Source organism: Poeciliopsis prolifica, unplaced genomic scaffold, assembly GCF_027474105.1.
Source record: "Poeciliopsis prolifica strain line A6 unplaced genomic scaffold, Auburn_PproV2 SCAFFOLD005, whole genome shotgun sequence".
In the NCBI taxonomy this organism is placed as follows: domain Eukaryota; kingdom Metazoa; phylum Chordata; class Actinopteri; order Cyprinodontiformes; family Poeciliidae; genus Poeciliopsis; species Poeciliopsis prolifica.
The window spans coordinates 18,973,695-18,995,164 of record NW_026562380.1 but is presented as its reverse complement, the minus strand read 5'-3'; the positions used below and the strand labels follow the sequence as shown (position 1 = coordinate 18,995,164).

At 39.6% G+C, this 21,470-nt stretch overlaps 2 protein-coding genes across 6 annotated transcripts in view; one reads left to right on the top strand and one right to left on the bottom strand.

The window, feature by feature from the left end:
- Window positions 1–804: 804 nt before the first annotated feature.
- Window positions 805–15,729, bottom strand: pitx3 (paired-like homeodomain 3). The gene is made up of 4 exons (XM_055030242.1): window positions 15,570–15,729; window positions 9,749–9,864; window positions 6,318–6,523; window positions 805–2,990 (listed from the first exon to the last, which is right to left on the bottom strand). The coding sequence occupies exons 2-4, from the start codon at window positions 9,855–9,857 to the stop codon at window positions 2,421–2,423; spliced, it is 885 nt and encodes a 294-aa protein (XP_054886217.1). The 5' UTR covers window positions 9,858–9,864; window positions 15,570–15,729; the 3' UTR covers window positions 805–2,420.
- A 4,324-nt stretch (window positions 15,730–20,053) lies between these two features.
- gbf1 (golgi brefeldin A resistant guanine nucleotide exchange factor 1) overlaps window positions 20,054–21,470 on the top strand; it is a 51,601-nt gene continuing 50,184 nt past the window's right edge. For all 5 annotated transcript variants that reach the window (XM_055029396.1, XM_055029399.1, XM_055029398.1 and 2 more), the window contains exon 1: window positions 20,054–20,348. The gene's annotated coding sequence lies outside the window, so the exon portion shown is untranslated. The remainder of the gene's footprint in view (window positions 20,349–21,470) is intronic.

The following is a 21,470-nucleotide window of genomic DNA, read 5'->3' as shown; positions in this document are numbered from 1 at the left end:
GTGCTTTGAGGTCGAACCGTTGGAGAACACCGCTCACTGCCAATCGACTCTAAATTGGGGGGAAGAGTTGGACTTGACCCTCAAAAAGACTCGAGAAAGGCTGCCTCAATTTGTGTACGCCAGAAGACACAGTTCAGTACCCTTCACTAAAGCACCTGGAGAACTCTACAGCGTATGCTGGATTTCTTTTTGTCAGTTTTAGTTCATTGTTTAATTCTGTTCAGATAAACTTCCTCCTCAGTTGGAAGATTAACCCATTTTAATTGAGCAGTATTACTCTTTTTTTTGTATTATCAAAACTATCTCAGCAAGTAAAGTACAACTTTGATCCCAAGTTAAGTATCACAGGCCCACCCAAGGCAGCGTTAGTCCGCCCTACAGTTTCATTTTGTACACAGATGAATGTGTTAGTTGTCAACCCAATCAGAATATAATTACATTTTCAGATGGCACAGTCATCCAACAGACAATCCCGACAGTCACAAATCTGCAGCAACCGCGTGTGATGCTATCACGTCAATGTGGACCAGACCCTCTGAGGAATGTTTCCAGCACTTTGTTGAATCTATACCACCAACAGGATTACGGCAGTTCTGACGGCGAATGGGGGTCCAACCCGGTCCTAGCAAGGTGTATCTAATAAAGTGGCCAGTGAGTGTATAAAGTCCAGAAAGCTATAGAGAACACTGTGAGAACGAGCACTAAAACTCTCGTCATGACATGCAAAATGTTCACTTTTTGGTAAATGTTCCAAAAAAAAAAAAAAAAAAAAAAAAATCAATAAAAATTCATTTTCCAGGGAAGTAATAATAAATACTTGCATTTTAATAGGACTTTACAGGACCTTTTTGCCTGGACATAGAGATTCTTTTTTTTTTTTTAACCAATGTTTATTTCTGTGATTTCATAAGATGCACATCCACCCCCCAAAAAAGAACAACAAAAAACATACCAAAGGGTAAGTACATTGGTAAGGAATGATAAGTACAAGGATAAAATGGTAACAGTGCAATGTAGAGAGACAAAGGGGTGAAGGAACATAGTAACCTGGAGCTGTCTAGAGTTTTAAGCTGTTATGGGACACTCTGTTTAATTGTAGTTCATGGAAACATTTCCTTTACTTCTTTTTGATGAGACAAAGCAAGCAACACCAGAATAAAAGCTTGTATTTTTAAATGTTTTCTTTCTTACATACACTTTTACTGTCATGGACCAGGAACAAACTTCTATACTAAATGGCTTTTCAGAGTTTTGCTTGAAAATTTTGCTTGTGTACTAAATGTAGCGTGTATTTAAATAGATAACTTTCTACTTAAAATTACAGAGTAGTGTTCACTTCCAAGACTTCTCAAACTCCAGAGTTCCCCATGAGGACCTGCAGGGTAAAACCATTTATTATTATTATTTTTTATTTTGCAGTTCTAGTTTCTAAACACTGTGCACATAGAATGTTTATCTATGGTCCTTACTAGGTAGTTGTCATACGACATCATATTCATACCCCGGACAGATTTAGCGTTAAAGTAATATTCCAAGTAATATTTAGCCAACGTGTTTTTCTGACTCAAAATAATATTAGTCATAAAACTAGACTGTTATTTTGTTTTCTACCCAGAAATCCCATCTTGAATCTGAGGAGAGAGCTAAAAAAATTTTTGGTGATGGCATGGTGACTTTCCCGCTTCAAAGACTTGGAGCTCTTTGCTACAGATAAATTATCCAAATACCTGAATACATGAAAAACTGCTGGTCAGATATCACTGGAGAAAGTTAGACTGCTGTATTGCCAACTATATATATTTTTCTTCAGTCATTAAAAAGCAGAAATAATTTTGGAAATGCCTTTTTAATATAATTTAAACAAAAACAGATGACATTTTAATATTCATGGTCCTTTCATATTTTCTTATTACATTTGGACAGATGTAAGGTTCTTGGTTGAATAAAACACTTATATCTAATTTTGCCAGGGGTATGAATAACTTGGGGCTCATTATATATATTCACCGAAAGCAGAAAAAAAAGAACATTTTTAGCTGGCTTTGAAACCACAAGCCCACTTTCTGTGAGAGCTCTGTTTCATGTTTCTCACCCAAGATGCTAACAACCAGTCCAACAGTTCACTTCTCCGTGATTTCTGTTATTTCTCTCATCATGCAGTTCAAAAGAAGGAAAAGCAAACCCTCCTCTTTAAAACTAGCTTGAAAATGCTTGATCAGTTCTGCAACTGTGGTCGTTTCGTAGGGGAAACAATCTGTGGAGTCCCATTTGTTGGTGTTGACGGTGACCCGGTTGATGGTTAACCATCAGGACACAAACTGATCTGCTGCACCACCAGCAGTTTAGAGATGGACCTGAAGAGATGAGAATTCGGAGTGGCGGTGGGCTTCACAGCTGCCATATAAAGTCATATGTGGAGTTCATACAGGCCGATCCACAGCATACTGGCAGGGGCTTAGGTTGGACACGGTATTCTGCACCGCTGGATAGGCGAAGTTGGTGTGCTGCTTTGCTTTAAGCCGTAGGCTTGCCAAGCTGGAATTGCAGGTGTCTCTGTACATGTAGGGGCTGGCTGTGGTGGCGTAGGGGCATGTGGCTGCAGTCACCGCTACAGAGTTGAGCGCTGTCGGGCTGTTGAGGTTATTGATGTTCCCCAGGTTGTTCAGCCCCGCTGCAGGGACTCCAGTTACAGCCGAGGGCACCATGCTAGAGGGCATGTTCATGGAGGGGATGGAACTTGAAGGCGAGAACATAGGCTGGGTTGACAGGGGAGTTACATTCATTGAATTAAAGAATGGGAAGCTTTTGGCAGACAGCGGGCTGCTTGCGAGCCCTTTGGTTGCCCAGTTATTGTAGGAGTAGCCTGTGTACATTTCATCATACGGCTGCATGAGTCCATTGAACTGGGCGCCAAAGCCATTTTTACATAACTCTGCCTGCTGGTTCCTTTCCCTTTTTCTCCACTTTGCACGGCGGTTTTTAAACCATACCTGAAGCATAGGAAGAAAGACAATCATATGTTTGTGCAAACAATTTAGTTGTACTAAACTGTGAACAGCAGAGTAAATGTGGTATCAAAACATCAAGTTCCATTGTCTCATGAGAAGGGAAACAAACTCAAATCAAAGGTCACTACATTACATTACAGCGCTGTGTTTTCTGGCAGTTTTATTTACACTGTTCCTTACTTTAGCAAAGAGATGACTTTGTGATCATATTTACTGAGGAAAGGAATTCAATCCCTGAACAACAAGCTTGAATACAAGTTGCAAAGAGAGCCATGAAATAAAACAAGTGTTTTCGTCCTGCTTTTACTCAACAGTGTGATTTATAACCTTCTAAAAAAGCACGCTTGATTTTATGTAAACTGAAGCTTTTTAATGTTCTTTGAAAGGTACTTTTTTCTATGCAAACATGCAGGTAACCAAATATGATAATATGGTAAAAAAAAAAAAAAAGTTATACTGGATTTAACAGTGAAGACTTTTTGGCCTGGGTGAAAGGTTCCCTCACCTTCATCCACTTTATGAATTTGATGTTTGCACGTGAGACAAAATTTCAGGAAAAAATGAACAAGTTTCTTCCAATTATTTCCTTCTTGAAACAGTCTGAAGTCAATAAAGTCTAATTCTAAAAAAAGATCCAGCCAGAGTAACTTAAGCCCACTCTCGTGATTTCAGTATTACTGTGTGCACACGGGTAAAGACATAATGATCCCACAAATTAAGATGAAGTGTATGATCAAACAGTATTAATCAGACCTTATTGAAACTAATCTGTCACTTATTTAAATAGTGAAATCTAAATGAAAGTCATGTCAGGGAAGGGCAATCTTCAAATTTGTAATTTTATGGTCTATTTTCTACGGGATATTAATTTCATTAAGCCTTTGGTTAAAATTTCAAAGGAAGAAAATAATTCTTAGGGAAAGTTCATCTGTGGGTAAATTCATGGAAAACTTTGCTCTAACTTTTATATCGAAGATAAATAAGATTAAATGTTTTGCATTTGGAGACATGCCAATCATTTATTTTAATTTAAAAAGGTAAAAAAAAAAAAGTAGGCATACTTATCATGCACACTTATCCCTTTGGGGTGCTGGTGCCTATTTCCAGCGGTCAGTGGGAGAGAGGCAGGGTCACCCTGGACAGATCGCCAGTCCATGTGCAGCAGCATGTGTCCATGTGTGTCTGAACCAGGTCTTTATCTCCTTGTGGGAACCTATTTCTGTCTACAATGTGGGGTTTTGTGGACACTGCTTCTTGTGGGGACAAATCTTGGTCCCCAAACCCTAAAATCTGATTTTAGGGTTTGGAGGTATTTGATGGTTAGGGTTTATGTGTGTGAGTGTGAGTGAGTGTGTGTGTGTAAATGAGAAGAACAAAGCTGGAATCAAAAGGTGCATTTGTCCAAGAATGCATCATGGCACTGTGTTCTCTACAATACTTTGCATTTGATTTTAGTAGCAAATCATTGCCTGGAGGTGTACTCATTTTGACTCAGAATAATGTTTGCATGTTAATGTTGACAAAGTCCAAAGCACTTTCCATCTTGGGAATAGATGAGAAACCAAATGTATTCACATTTCTCAATGTTGGATTATAACCAGGCGGTAATTAGAACTTAACTATGCTGTTTTACCAGCTGGTCAGAAGTTTAAAGGCTAAAGCCCACAAAACCCTAACAGTGTCAAAAAAAAATTAATAGTAAGCAGGCACTGTTCTTGTTTATCTGTTCAAAAATTCATGACGGATGCACGTGTTTCCAGTAGTCTGGAGGGAATGCTGCTTCATGGCTTTAGGAAGAGCTGCTTAGTGTAGAATTCATCCCATCCACCTCTATTACGCACTTATCCCTAGTGAGGTTGCCAGGTGTTCTGGTGCTTATCTCCAGCGGTAAACAGGCAAGAGGCGGGGTCACCATGGATAGACAGGACAAACAACCATGCACACACACACACACACACACACACACACACACACACACACACACACACACACACACACACACACACACACACACACACACACACACACACACACACACACACACACACACACCTAAGGAGAATTTAGACAGACCAGTCAACCTAACAGACATATTTCTGGACTGTGGGAGGAAGCCGGAGTACCCGGAGAGAACCCACTCCTGCACAGGAGAAAATGCAAACTCCGTGCAGAAAGACCCCAGGCTGGGTTTTGAACCCAGGAGGAACTTTTGTAAATCTCTTATGTTTATCCTTCCTTAAACATTTTCCACAGGATTTAAACCAGGAGAACATGTAGGGTGGTACATAAGAAGAAAATAGTTTCCCTGGATAAAGTTGTTATGAACTTCTGCGTTCATGACACAGTAGTCAAGCAAAGTTAATGTTTTTCACAGGGAGGCCTGCTGCAACATCTCCCCATAGTCTATCTGGATGTCCCTGCACAACCTGAATCAAAAAGCTCTCCAGATCATGACAAAGCACCCTCCACTGTGTCTTGTACAAAATCTATCTACTGGGACTTTCTTATTTTGCCAGTAACATTGCAAGCCATCAGGACCGTCCAGATTCTACCTTTCACTGTCCCATATTTGGTAGTCCCTTACAGTTCAAACACAGTGAAGTCTTCAAAATTTGCTCAAAATTTGACAATGGGATGGAAACATAGCTACTGACTGTATGTGTTATGTAAACAGGCTTCCTCATGATCAGAACATTTCTCCATTTAATCAATTATATAGGTCTGAGGATTGAGGGTTTTCATTATCTCAAATTTATAACTGACAACGTTAGCTATGAAATTATTCTGAGAAACTCTCAATCTCAGAGATTTACTTCAAACTCTGAGTAGTGAATGAGTCTAACTTTTAGATTTCAGTTACTAAAATAAAGGAACTGTTCAATTTTATTCTAATTTCCAGAGATGGACCTGTATGTTTTTAGAATGAATCAGGAAACAATCCAGAATACCACAAAGAGGGGGATACACTCTTTTTGTACATTCCCCGAGGACAACCAACTACCCTCAGTGAATCTAGATTTTGTGATATAAGCTTTGGTTGAAGTTAAATCTCCCACTGCAACTACGCCATATTTTCAGAGGAGAAAAATTAGTCTGCCTCAGAACACGACTGCAAAACAATCAACAAAATCGAGAGTCATGTTGAAAGCACCATGTCTTTTTAATTAAATGTCCTGCGGTTTAAATTGACCCTGTGTGTGTGTGTGTGTGTGTGTGTGTGTGTGTGTGTGTGTGTGTGTGTGTGTGTGTGTGTGTGTGTGTGTGTGTGTGTGTGTGTGTGTGTGTGTGTGTGTGTGTGTGTGTACCCACCCTGACCCGAGCCTCAGTGAGGTTGGTCCACACAGCGATCTCTTCTCTTGTGCTCATGTCTGGGTAGCGGTTTCTCTGGAAGGTGGCTTCCAGCTCCTGGAGCTGCTGGCTGGTGAAGTGAGTCCGTTGCCGCCGCTGCTTCTTCTTCAGAGAGCCGTCTTCAACACCTGACTCATCCAACTTGTTCTGCTGGGATTTCTCGGTGTCTGCAGATAAACAGGAGCTATCATTATTATCAGTTTCTTTCGCTCTCTCTGTTTTTCTTTACATTTTATTTATTGTTATACAACACATATTAAATGTACATTGGCAAGGAGTTAGGAATTATTCTGGTGCTGCATGTTCAGTTATTTATGATTGTCGTTACTATTACAATGCTTAGCCTGGTGTAATCTCTCGATTTTCTTGTCTTATAAGTTGGTTTGATTAAATGAGTGTTCACTTCTTCCTACGCCTTCTCAAGCAGAAAAGTCGTGGTAAGCTAATTATTTTTGTTCTTGGTGATGCACACAGATCCATACTGACCTCTTGTTTTTAAAAACCTGTTTGAAATAAATCAGACAATTGCTGTCTGATTTATTTCAGACAGCAATAAATCAGACATTGCTCTCTTTTGTTAATGTAATAACCCTCGAAGTTCTTTTTTTTTTAAATTGATCTGTGTGTTTTTCTGACATGATTTTATCACTTTTGCTTTTGAAACATAAAATTATTTTGTTAAAACAACATGTTATTTGTTTGGAAATGCAATGACCACCTCAATTCAATTTTTTGACACAAGCATGCAACAAGCTGAAAATGGTGCAAATGGTAAAGAAACGCTGATTAATTAGCAAAACAATTATCTCGCATATCCTTGTGTGATTTCCCATAATCTCACTCGTCGTCTTCAGCACAATATCAGTCTGACTGTAATGAATCACGTCATCGCAACATGATAACATTTCATGAATGTTAAGTTATTGAATTTCTTGTTTATCCAAGATGATTTTATCACATTTTCGTTTGAAACATGAAATTATTGTGTTAAAAGTACATGATATTCTTTTGTTAATGTAATAACCCCCAAAGTTCTTTTTTTTTTTTTTTGAGCGCATGATTAACCCTCCGAGTATATTATAAGCCTGGCAGACCACCAGGCTTTACTTCTGCCCACACCAGACTAAACATTGTTTATTTATTTAAATCTTTTTAAAATGTTGGCATTTCTTTAAGACTTGACAGTTGGTGTTCAGGTATTTATTTTCCAATCTTTGAATAACAAGTAATTATCAAGTAATATTTTCAAATTGCCAGTCAACTTTAAACATTTTTTGACTGAAAAACACGGCAGGCTGCTGGATGAATGACTGACCGAAAGTTTCTGGGGAAATCTTGTATTAATATGTTTAAATACAGAAAGACTGTCGTTAGAAAAGCAGTCAACACTTTAGTGAAAAACATGAAACAAATAAGGTTCAACTGATAATCAAGATGAAACTAATAAGTATAGAACTGCTGTTCTATAAATAGCAAAAGCAATCTTACTCAAGTCAATTGGGTTGTAACACTACTACATAAAAAAGACTAATAAGAACAAATCCAATCTCTAATGGCCTGAAGAAAAAATAAATAAAAGCACTCGGTGTCACTGCACTTCAAGAGGATGTGCTTAAAGATTAGTGCAAAATTCAAATGATCAAGTCAAAGTTCTTTGTATCTATACGCGCCACACCGCCATATAAATTTGCATGAAGCTCATAATCAACACAGCCCAACCTCAGACGAATGAAAATATAATCTCTGTTCAAATAGCAACTCAAGTCCCTTCAGGCGAGAAACCGACGACCGTGATTGTGCTACAATGCCAGGAAAACAAATGCAAACAATTATTACATGCAAAGCGGATCTGATGCTGTGTCTGTCTTCTCCCCAGCAGAGTTGGTTTAAAGGTCTGCTGGATGTTATGTCTGCCTGGGCTCCTCGCTGCCAGATCGAGCTCATGCAATTTGAGGACCTTACAGAAAGACGTGAATTTAGCTGGCGAGCTAATCCCGTGGATCAGGCCTTTGTGACCGGGCCAGGTTGGGTTCTGTTTGGTGAGGGCTTAGGTCTCTGGGAGCAGTTCAAAATGATCAACTGGGTTTAAAAGGAAGCTCCACGGGGCCACCAGCAAAACCAATAAGGGCCAGGCTGAGGCTGTTATCTGGCAGTAAACTGACACTGGTAAGCTGTCACTTAAGTCTATAACACAGCACAGAGGAAAGGACTGGCCTTTCAGAGTGATCTCCTAATGAACAATGGGACCAGTTTGACTAACAATGTGCCAGAAGGAGAGAGCTATATGCTCCAGCTTTGTGCATCAGATTATTTTAAGCAGAAGAAATCACTTCAGCAAAGTATTAAAATCATCGCCTTTCAACACCTGGGAAGACAGAAAAGATCCCAAACTAACAAAAATGCTGCAAATAAAAGTTTATTTTTATTTCACATGTCAGATGATTCAGTCAAGGCTTAGCAGCTGTAGCACTCCTATGAGAAATATTCTTCCCATAAATGAATGTCTCTTAACCGGAGTGCCTGAGTTCAGTCATTCATTTCATTAGAATAATTTTTTTGTCTTGCAAAAGCAAACAAACAAATGAATAGGTTACAAAAATCTTGTGAAACACAAATTAGTTCAAATAAAACACTGCAGACATTTATATTTATTCCTCCTCCACTTTAGAAAAAGAAAAGAAAAAAAAAACAGAAACCAACTTTTAACGCGCGCGGTCTACAAAGCCTGAATTTAAATCATAAAATATAGCCTATTTTAGTTCAACATTTTTAAAAAACGTTGTTAAACGTTAAAGTGAATCACGGAATCGTTTCTATGAAATAAATTAATAATAATAATAATAATAATAATAATAATAATAATAATAATAATAATAATAATAATAATAATAAACTTCTGGTTCGCAAAATATAGTTACGAACCGATCATTTAAAATGTGTCACGTAAGAAAGTATTTAATTCGGGGCTAAACTACATGATAAGTACATTGGAATCAGAATATATATATGAAAAATTAAAATAGGAGACTTCATGTCTCCTTTCTTTTCTGTTTGTACGATCCACGTGGATCACGTCGGTTCTCGCTGATCGGTTCAGCGCCACCGATACGAGCCGTCGGTTGATTAATCAGCGCACCGTGAAGGGTCCGGGAAACCGGGGGCGGGGGGAGGTGGGCGCTGCCGCCGCGGGCACAGTGAACTATGACATTATAAAAATTAAAACATGTAAAAAATCACAAAAACATGCTTATTGACACATTTAAAAACTATTTAGAGCAAGGAGGTTAAAAATGAAACGGTTTCGCTCAAAGCAATCAAGAAAAAAAAAAAAAAAAAGGAGAAATGTTCTGATCCACATGCAGAGGAAGAGACAGGCAGATGTGCTGACTGACCGCTTTGGTCCTGGCCTTTACATCCCGACTCATGCTGCGGTGTTCCGGAGTCAGACAGAGACAGCGCCGGGCTGCGGGTCTCACTGTCTGTCAGCAGGTTAAAATCCATCACCAGGCTGTATGCGCAAACACACACACACACACACACACACACACACACACACACACACACACACACACACACACACACACACACACACACACACACACACACACACACACACACACACACACACACACACACACACACACACACACACACACACACACACACACACACACGGAGGAGAGACATGTTATAAATAGGTTAATATTCCCAGGTCACATTTAACGTGGGCACTGTGATCCTCAAATCAGAGACAAACTCACTTCATTATTAAACATTTAGTACCATTTTGTGTGGTTTTTTTTTTTAACAGACTATTTTCTTGCAGTCCAAGCTTTCCTGCTTTGAAGATGTGACTGATGTTTCAGCTCACTGTTCCCTGGTGAGCATTGTAGAAATTCTGACCTTTACATAAAAATCAGACGAGGCTTTACAGCAAACTGTCGCAATTAGACTGTTGTTGTTGTTGTTGTTACAGATCAACATAGAAACTCAGCAGAATTGCATCTATTTCCACGTCTCTCAAATGCAATAAAAGTCAGTACCGTGCATTTTATACGCTGTTGCCATAAAAATCACATAAATCAACAATGTCTCCATTTTGTGTTTCGCTTCATCTGTCAGTAGCTTACATCATGTGTCTATTTCTTTCTCTGTTTGCTCCGTGTGTGTGGCGGTTGTGAGCCTTTACAAGAGGTTGACACAAGCAGCTGTAGGAAGCCCTGTCCTGTGGACTCGGTCTATTTTGGAACATGAGACGAGCCACAAAAAAGCCTCACAATGACATTTCGCTCTCATTTCATACTTGCGGGGACGAAGCATTGTCTCCCAGGCCGCGGCTGATTGCCCCGTGATCAGTTAACGCTTTGACAACGTCGATGGAAAGCAGAGCCATCCGGGTCTGCCAAAGCCACAAGAGGTTTGGGAATGACACGCAAATAAAGCCAACATGTTGACAGCAGAAACAGATTTAACCAGAGGCGTGGGCACGCTTGGGCAACTTCACAAGTCCAACTGGCAAAATAGATGATGAACAAACCCAGAATGATAAAAGTCAGAAAGGGCATCCGGCTGCTTGGCCTTTTTTTCATTATATTCTTTTGCAATTGCAGTGGCATCAGCATGCAAGCTGAAGTAATGCTGTCAGTCTCTGTCTGGTGAGAGCTGGACAGTCAGCTGCCCGGTGTGTATTGTTTTGCTACATATGTTATAGATTTTATGTGTGCCAATATATTTTCTGAGAAACCTGTTTTAGGCGTACACACACACCTACCCTGTTCATGTCTCCCTGCCATCTCTCATCTCTCATGCCAGCTCTTTGTATTTTGGTTACATGAGCCTTTGTGATGCTTTGCACACAAACACACAACAGCAACACACTGACTCGAGTACTTGAGTAAGGCTGAAGCAGAGGATGGAGAAACTACATCCTCTGACACCCTTTTCCCTAATGAGCCACTATCAAACTGATGAGTATGTATTGTTATACATGTGTAAAAAATAAATAAATAAGCAATGCATAATGCTTAATTGATTGTCATCAAGACATTAAGAGCTGAATTTACAGATAGTCATGTTTTTATTATTTCTTTTTAAATGAAAATCAGACAAAGTAAATCAGTCTCCATTAGATCAGCATCATGATACTGAGATCTTAAACAGAAGCTCCAAAGGCCTCAGCCTATAGACTCCAGGATTTCCCTCAGTGTATTATAAGCCTGGCGGCCCACCAGGCTTTACACTGTTAATTTCTTCTTCTTTTTTTTTTAATGATTGCTTTTTTAAATTACTTTATAGTTGGTGTTCAGGCATTAATCTTCCAGTCTTCCAAAAATGCAAAACTGTCAAATGATATTTTCAAATTTCCTGGCAGCTGTAAAAAAACAGTTTTGAACTCAAAAACACGGCGGGTGTCTGGATGACTGCCGTAGCGCCCTGAGCACCGGGCTTAGCAAGTTTTCTGGGGGAAACCCTGGACTCTGTGACCACATGGCTAACACTGACAATGTCCTCTTTCTGGAGAGACATGTAATACTGTTTTCTTAATGTACCTACATTTTATTATCATACAACGGAAACTATGAAGTCTCTAAACCAGGCAGGTGGTTTAGAAAGGCGGTAAATAAAGTGAGGATGCCAAACTCCAGATCGGCTGTCTGTGTTTTTTTTTTCTTTTTTTTATTGTACTGATAAGACGGTGAGGGTAGTTACTGACTTTAAATTTGGTTACTCTTTAAAATATAAAACATCTTCAAATACATAACAATTAAAGGGGGCATATGATAAACTATGGAAATCCTCAAGATTTCCATAGTATCGATCCCACAGGAAAATGAATGGTTGTTGTAACTCATATTAATTTAAGATTATTCAAAAAGTCATTGTAGATGGTGATGGCTACTGGCAGGTTGGATCTCCTGTAGAGGTCTGCATTACAGCGAATTTGGAGAAATTGCCAGCTGAAGATTTGATGTGCAGTTGGCAAAGGTTTTCCACTTGAACTCCTCTCCACTCCCACTTTATGCAAATCCCCCCCAAAAAATGACTTCCACTGAAGCACTGGTACACCTTCTAACTTCTACCTACTGACTCTAAACTCAAAAATTATTTTAGTATGTCATAAAGTCACTAATTTGAATGAATTCAAATTGGTTTATTTGAAGCAAAAATTAGTTCAATGGGTTTTTTTTATGAGACAAACAGATCCAATTCACACACACACACACACACACACACACACACACACACACACACACACACACACACACACACACACACACACACACACACACACACACACACACACATATATATATATTATATTTAACTACATTACTTTAACTACATTAATTCCAATTCCACTACAATATTGTCAGGTTTAGTTTGTTATTATCCCAATTAATCAATAAAGTTTTCTTTAGGAGGAATCCTGTTAAAACTGTATCATATGGATGGAGGTTTTTGTTGTATCTTTTTGGGAGGGAGGGGGGTAAAGAAAGTAAGATTGCTGAAAGGAAAACCACTGGAATAAGACTGAAAAAATTCTAGTTCAGAAACATGTACCTTCCTGCCTCCTAATAGCAAATATGTCAATTAAAAGGGCTCAGTGACTCATGTTTACATAATATATTTAAAGAGCTACCCTTTGTCTCACTTCAGATTTTGTTCTTGGTGTCTGTGGATGAAGCAAGGTTTTCTGTTTGGACTCAATTTTACTTCTAAAATAAAAGTGCTGCTGTTAGAGGGTTGCCTGTTTTTGGTGGGGTTGGGGGTTGGATTTCATAACTGAATAAAAAAAATCAGTCCACAGGTTTATTGTGAAACCGTGCTTCTTTTTTTTTTTTTTTTTTTTTTTTTTGGCATCACAGAGGGGTTTGGGGGGCCCAGCCCCTTTCAACCTGACACACTCCTCAGGAGACAACGTCAGGCCCGGTCTGTGGAGAGGAGTGCGCTTTTACAGGGCCCCGGCTATTTCCTGGGGCTGGGGGCCACTATATGAGGCCCTGGAAAAACAACCCCTCTCCTGCCCCCTGCAGCCCCCCCTCTACCCTCTACCCCACAACCTGACGCGTTTTAATTCACTCACATCATGAGGCGTGGACTGCGTGTCTAACTTCGATGTTGAGGTGCAGCGGAGGCTTTCATTTAAATACCGCCTGTGATAATAACAAATAAATAGTAATGAGAAGCAGAAATCCTCCTTTTTTTTTTTTTTTTTTTTTTTCCAGGAAATTGCCGGATCCATCTGGCGGCGCGGCGCATTCCGCTCGGCCCCGCACGCATTGCTCTGGGAATTATTCATAAACGCGTCGAGAATTAATTCCCGGGATTAGGAGTTGATTAAGATGTGTGTCACTTTGCTGTCTGAGAACTTATTAAGGGCCACCTCCAAGAGGCGGCAGATGGAATTCCAGACCAATGTTTGTAGATGTTAATTTCCACTCTGGTATAACATCTATTTGCATATGACTGAGGGACTGAGAGGCCGAGGCAGTCCTGCGGCACAATCACCAGAAAATAATTGTCTGTTCCGGGTAATAGGAGTCCTCTGCGGCGATTAACATGGAGCTCATCGATATCTAGAATTTAGGACGATTTATCGAATTGAAACGAACACTCATGTTGTTCCTTTTGAAAGTGTAAAAACTTGAATAATTCAGCCTCAACTCATTAAGAGCATTTTTTTTTTTGCCAGGGTAGCCTACAAACAATAAGGCTGTGATGATTTTTCTTTCTATATTTAAAAAAACAACAATAACAACAACAAAAAACATTGATTTAATTCAGAGTAGTTTCTATTAAATTAAGGGACTTCAAAAAAAAAAAAAGGATCTCAGGGGCCACAGCAGACAGGAGAAATCCGTGTTCGACCTAAACTGCAGCTCAATTTGGAATTTATGCGTTCATTTCCACCAACAGGGTTTCTGCAGTCAGCGTACAATTTGTCATTTTGGTGAAGGGATTTCAAGCCGACTAATAATACTGGCCTACCTGGATGTTCGCAGCATCCCGGTCGGCCTTCAGGACAGGCTGGTAACCAGAGGGAACATTTACATCCATCCCCTCAGGCCAAACTCTGACATGGATTAAACAAATCTGTCTCAAACGTCCGGATTTGCTATTGGGCCTAAAGAGACCATAAACTGAAGGTCTCCAGAACCATGCAAATTACTAAAATAACTTGACATTTTTGTTGTTGTTGTTTTACCATTTTTTTATAGGTTACCCAGATTAAATGAATCAAACAACAGCCAGCTAAATATCTAAATAAATAAATACATATCTAGATCAATTAGCAAGGCTGTTGCATTGAACTTCAGGTTCAATGCAAACTGCGCTTTTCACATCCATTCACAAAAAATCGTGGAGCTATTTATTAGATAGGAGTAGAAAAAAAATGTTTATCTGACGTCAGACTGCGAGATTTAGCATATCCCAATTATTATTATTATTATTATTATTATTATTATTATTATTATTATTATTATTATTATTATTATTATCAGTAGTAGTAGTATTGTTGTTGTTGTAGTTGTAATTATCATTACTATTATTGTTATTATTATAATAATATTAATTATTATTTAGTATTTTATGTATTAATTAAAGTAATTATTATTGATATTAATAATAATAATTAGTAATAATGTTGTTATTATTATTACTGTTAACCAATTAAAATGATCTGATATTTTGTGCCGCGTTAATTTGTTCCGTAGCATATAATAAATGTAAGAGTTAAGGTGTGTGTGCGTGTGTGTGTGTGTGTATGTGTGTGTGTGTATTTTGTCAACACAAACAACGGAAGCATAAATGAGAACGTTCTCCTCACATCAAAATATTTTTTCACCTTCTAAAATACTTGTCTTTCTGCGCAAAACACAACAGTTCTGCCAGGCGCACAGCTTGCTAAAATACAAAAAAAAAAAAAAAAAAAAAAAAACATTCTGACTGCAATATGTATTTCCAGAGGACAGGAAAGCAGCTATTGAGTTTGCTCTTATTTTGGTTTTTTTGTTTGTTTTTTTTGCCAACAGTGAAAAGGAGAAATGACTTGGCAAACAGACGCGCAGCCTGACGCAGACTGAACGAACTGACCGTTCAGATGAGAGAAAACACTGGTGTCAGCTCAGACACGTAAACACAAACACATGCTGGTGAACAAAGTGACAGACATGAAAAAAAAAAGGAGGGAAAGTGAGCTCGTGCACTTACGTGAACTGCGGGTCTGGCTAAACGAATCCGTGTAATAAGAGCAAAGGAGTTTGCTGGGCGCTGCTGGGTCTCCTGGCCTCGGCTGCGCTGGTGACATGGACAAAAAGTTCCAAGGTGCGGCGAAATGTCAGGGAAAAGCGCCTGACAGCCAGCGACGATCCTCTCCTCGTTGTTCCCTCAGTGCTGATCAACATGAAGCTGCGCAGGAGTGAGGCTGGATCCCCTCTCAGAGCAGAGGGACGGAGGTGGGCGGGGGTTCGCCTCATGTTAAATACTGTGTGTGGCGTGCAGGTCCTACTGAAGAAGGGACAGTCTGCCTTTCTCTCGCCCTCTTCCTTGTCTTTGTCTCTCTTCGAGCTCGTGAGGTCCAGACTAACACTACCCCCCATTACCTGTCCACAGCCTTCTCCCCCTTCTCTTCTTCTATCAACCCCTCCATTTATTCATAGATGGTTGGTTAAATTGGGGCCTTAAATAAAATCTAAAAACAACAACAACAACACGGTTAATGCACCTCACTAGGCCGCTTCACACTCAGAACCGCTCCACTGACCACAGTATGTGTAGCCTATCTGATTAACAAATGTCACATATTAATGCACGATCAAAACAACAATAATGTTAGCAAAATTTACTCAAATTTGATCATAAACTAATAAAATAGAGAAAACTGATGGATCGTACTGCTAATTCAAAAATCCTTTGGTTTCCAGAGATAAATAAATGCATTCACATTCCCGTTAGTGCTTAAAGCAGCAGAAGTGTCACATTTTATCCCTCAGTGTGCCAGACATTCCCTCCCCAACCCAACATGGGCCCCATTGATGGCGAGTCCCAGTTTTAGTGAGAAAAAAAAATGATTTAGTGGGAAAGTTTCTTGTTTTTTTTACAGGTAACTTTTGCTTGATACGTCCACAGTTACAGCTAGAATCACATGACTAATGTCATTTGAAAATGTAGCTTATTAAACTAAATGTGTTGCATGTTTCTTCAACTAATTTCGAAGCACAACATTAACACCATTAGCTAAACACCATGGTGACAGGTGTCACAGCCCATTCGTTGTGCATTTAAAAATGCAAAACAATTTTACTTTTCAATTTATTAATTCAAAAAAGTATGGCATTAGTCAAAAAAGTGATAGATGCCATTCATCCATCCATCTTATAAGCAGCCTTACTTTTAGCAGCCTAAGTCAGGAGGCCCAGCTTCCTGGAGGGCCAGCTCCTGTAGGAAGAGGCTGGGTGTTCTCAGTACAGCCGAGAAACAATCATCCCTCCAATGTGTCTTTCCCTGGGAATCCTGCTGGTTGGACGTGCCCAGAACACCTCACTAGGGAGGCGTCCAGGAGGCATCCTGACCAGATGCCCGAGCCACCTCAACTGGCTCCTCTGGACGTGAAGGAGCAGCTGCTGTATTCTGAGACCCTCTTGGATGACTGAGCTTATGACCTTATCTCTAAGCGAAAGCCCAGACACCCTGCGGAGAAAACCCATTTGGGTATCCATGACCTCATTCTTTCAGTCATGACCCAAAGTTCATGACCAAAGAAAGATGAATCGAATAGACGAGGGTAGGAACATAGAAGTCTTTCTCCATGGCCTCTCCGAACTCCCGACTTTTAGCCTCAATAACCATTTGAGCTGCATGCCGCTTGGTTTGCTTCTGGAGTCCCAGCCAAGAAGGCCTGATAGGACTCCTTCAGCCTAACAGCATACCTCACCAAAGGTGTCCACCAGTGGGTTTCAGGATTGCTGCAGCAACATGCACTGACAACCTTACGCCCACAGCTCCAACAGGCTGCCTCAACAATGGAGGCATGGACCATGGTCTACTCATATTCAGTGTTCCCCACCTTCTCTGGAACATGTTCAAAGTCCTCCTGGAGGTGGGAGTTAAAGCTCCATCTCAACAGCAGACTCTTATAATACATTTGGACCTGCCATGTCTGACCAGGACCACCAGCGCCAACTCACCACAGGGTAGAGGTTAGTGGACAGCGCTTCACCTCTCTTCACCTGCATGCCCAAGACATGTGGCTGCAGATCAGTCGAGGAGACAACAAAGTCAATCATTGAACTGCGGCCGAGGATGTCCTGGTGCCAAGAGGACATATGAACACCGTTATGATTCCACATGGTGTTCGTTATGGACAATCCATGACGAGCACAGAAGTCCAAACAACAAAACACCACTCGAGTTCCCAACCAAACCCCTCACTGTCATTGCCCACATGAGCATTGAAGTCCCCCTGCAGAACAAGTCACATCAAATATGATTCCTGAACTAATCTATCCAGACATGGACCCTTTAGTCCTACCTGAAGGGTCAAAATCAGTCAAAGGATTGTGGTATTTTTTTTCTTAAGAAACTGATCATTATTCTTTCATCCAAAGATATTGAGGGGATTCAAAGAATGATCACTTCAAACCCCATTCTTGTGAAATTATACTCATAAGAACATGATATTCTTTCAGAATGCAACTAAAGATCAACCCTTGACGATCCAAAGATAAAAAAAATCTTACTGATCCAGAGAATATCATTTCCAAATGGGAACTGTTAAAGTTCTACCATAGCATAGTTTTCTTGAAGATCTGATCTACACTTGCTAATTGAACAGTCAATTAGCCTCATCTTTGACCATGATCAATTTGAAGTCTGAAGATTTCCTGGAAAGATGAATAACACAAGACAACCAAAGACAAACAGCCTAAAATCAACTAGAGGATTAAAATGGGACCTGTTCATGAAAAGTTCTGTGCTCCATTGATATTTTAGTGTAACAACTGATTGTTGTATTCTTCTTACTGTTGTTTCCGTTGTGTTTCGCTTATTCAGAGTTGCTCGGCTGAATGTGTTTTTGCAAAGAAAATTGTGAAAGTATTCTCTTTTTAATATAATCTGGTAAAGATTTGCTCTAAGTAGAACATATGTAAATTAATCATGGCAAAAAGATTACCTATTACATGGTTATTGTATGCAGATGTGAAATGCTACAAAGTCTTATACTGATTTTATCAGACAAAGGTTGTTTAGGACTTTAGATTATGCAAAATTTACTTTTCTGAGCTTTATATCGTTGTTACTCCTTTGTCACAAACATATCTGGAGTGTTGCTTTGATTCTGTCATGCGGGTTTAAGAAATTCTTTAATCTCCCTTGGCAATCATTCAGCTGTGAAAATCTCCTTGTGGAACAAGGTCGAAGATCCTCCCCGGGCCTGCAGTTTCCAAGCTACCAAGCGTCTGCCTCACAGAGAACGCCTTCCCTCCGACTCCCCCACTCAGCTCCATCAGACTAGCCTGCTGCAATCAGCAAATCCTTGCTGAAACTTTGGATCTGCTGACCTCATGGTATGAGCTACTTCTCAGTGCAACATTGGTAAAGACATTGCTCAAGGGCTAATAAAGGAGTGATGTCGTGATGCCTTCTTGAAGGTAGAGTGCCAGAAAGATCGGGAGTTCCTTAAAGAACCAGAAGTCCAATTTCAAGGCTTCAAATTAAGAAATTAAATTTATGTTAAGTCAAATTTGATACAGCATTTTTATAACAACTGAAGGTAGATAGTTATTTGATTGTCCTACCAAAATGGCACTATCTGGGTGAAAAACATAATATTTCACCTATAAAACTACAGTGTCTAAAACTAATTTTTTCACTGCTAGCTTAACTCGTTGTACTGATCACTGTGATGCTCAATATACTCTGTGCCAGATTGTAACAACAGCTAATTCTCATTCGCAGTCGTTATTCCGAAAGAATACAAGAGATCAATTCGCTGAGGTATAAATTGTATAAATGAAAAATTGCGTTCTGGAAAAAAGTTGCCCCACCTTTGATTTGGCCAAGAAATAGCCACCAGACCATACCCTATCAATATAAGATTTTAAAGTGGTGTCAGTTTTTTTTTTTTCTTAAAATCTGGTAAAGGAGGTTAAGGTCAAAAAGCTTCCTGATGATTTATTTATTCAAAGAGGAAAAAGATGGGTGGCATCCGAAGAAAGAAATCTTGCAGGACTAAAGGCAAAGCAAACACTATCATCATAAAAGAGAGAAACAGCCTAGGCGAAACCATGATACACATTATTATATTTATGCTAAGCACTGAAATGTGATCGCTAAATAAATTGCATAAATGAGCCTCCACACATTGAAAACTGGATTATGTTCTGCATGCATCCACAGCGAAAATGCAGGCCCGGCTTTCGTCATAAGGCAAGTGCAACCTAACATGCTCTCCCCACTTATTATCTTGTCCCGCCCCCTTGTCATATTGTAGCTCTCAACAAAAAGTGAAACGGAATGAAATAAAATAATTAGACCTAGCCGGTTGATTACAGAATATCGTAAGCATAACTTCATTTTAGTTATTGAACTGGAGCCACTATTATCGCATCTCAAACGCGCACGTGACGCTTGCGTGTTATGATTTGTTTGAACGTCAATCAAACCCTTAACGTCATGGTAGGTTGGCGACGCACAGCATTTCCACGTCAGTGTGTTTACCAAAGCCGGGCTAACAGCTACAGGAAGTGCTTCAAGCTGTTCATCTCTGGACCGTTTTGAGGGGAATGATTGATTATGCACTAATGAGAGAGATCACGTCATCACTCGGTGGAATGTCTGAGTTTTGTGGTTTGTCTGTTTCTGACAGTGAACTGGACTTTGTTCTCCTTGCTTCACTGTTGTCCGACTAGCCCGTTTAGCTGGTCGGGAAAAGGCAGCAGCAGCAGCTCCGCCGGGACTCCTTGTTTGAACCCGTAGCCTCGAAGGAAGGTAATTTGTCTTTAATGTTCTGATGTCAAGCGGGGCAAATATTTGTACGTCCAGCCGAGGTTCCCTTAAAAAACAACCGGGACACAGAAACGTCTTTGGAGCAGGTCAGAGTCACGACTAGCACAGGCTAATGAAGCTAGGCTGTGCTAGCTGCCACATCAACTGTTAATTATTTGTCAACACATAACGCCCTTTGGCTTGTTGGTAGTAGCTGAAATATACATTTGTGTGCTTCTATTGTAATATCAGAATATCAGTTATATCTGATAATCCAGCAGTTAGCATGGTTTTACAATGACAGAAACGTTTCTGAGTATTAGCTGCTCAACAACTAAACTGGTTAACGTTGTTTAATTTGCCTCGTAATATCATCCGGTGCCTTGTGAATTACTGTTCCATACCCACTGTATTGTTGAGTTTGTTTGTCTGCCTGTTTATTTTCCAGTCAGTCATAAAAGCAAAACAGACTGGTCATCCAACACATTGGAAGGAAATATGTTTCTGTCACTGCTAAAAAAAAAAGAATCAATCAAAAAAGAAATGAGACAGTGTTTCATTGTAACTTAATATATCATGCTCGAAAGTTGTAGCAGATCCGTTTATGGAAGAATTGGCAATATAAATATGTATCAGGGATTTCGTGGGCAAACTACAAAATATCTAGAATTGTTACTGATCAACTAAGACGAGAAAACCGATATTGAAACTTTTACTACTGAAAATTTATTTTAATGAAGCGTATTCATATTTCAATAGTGTATCTAAAATAATGTGAACTTACTGAAGGAAAAAAAAAAGCAAAAACCCTTGGATGTAATTCAGATTCATTTCAATTAATGTTGGGCAGGGATCAAATGTTACTGCAACATACAAATAAAGGCCGTATGTAGAGCCAAGTTTTCCCCCTGTAGATTATAAGCCTATTTTCAAGTTTCCTGTCATTGAGGCTTGAATGCTAAACTTCTTGACTTAATCTTCATTATCTCTCATTTTCTTTCTTCCTCTTATGACAAATTACAATAGCACTTGTGATCCAAACCTTTTCTGTGTTGTTCACACATTTATATTTATGTACTTTCCAAAAATACTACTCCAAATATGCTGCACACTTCGCTTCAGATC

Bases quoted from the DNA above. Each gene is read 5' to 3' on its own strand.
- pitx3 (XM_055030242.1), bottom strand. From the start codon at position 9,857: ATGGATTTTAACCTGCTGACAGACAGTGAGACCCGCAGCCCGGCGCTG. The intron at 6,524-9,748 runs GTCAGTCAGCAC...GTTTATCTGCAG, and splicing joins TAAAGGCCAGGACCAAAGCG to ACACCGAGAAATCCCAGCAG. The intron at 2,991-6,317 runs GTGGGTACACAC...CCTATGCTTCAG, and splicing joins TCACTGAGGCTCGGGTCAGG to GTATGGTTTAAAAACCGCCG.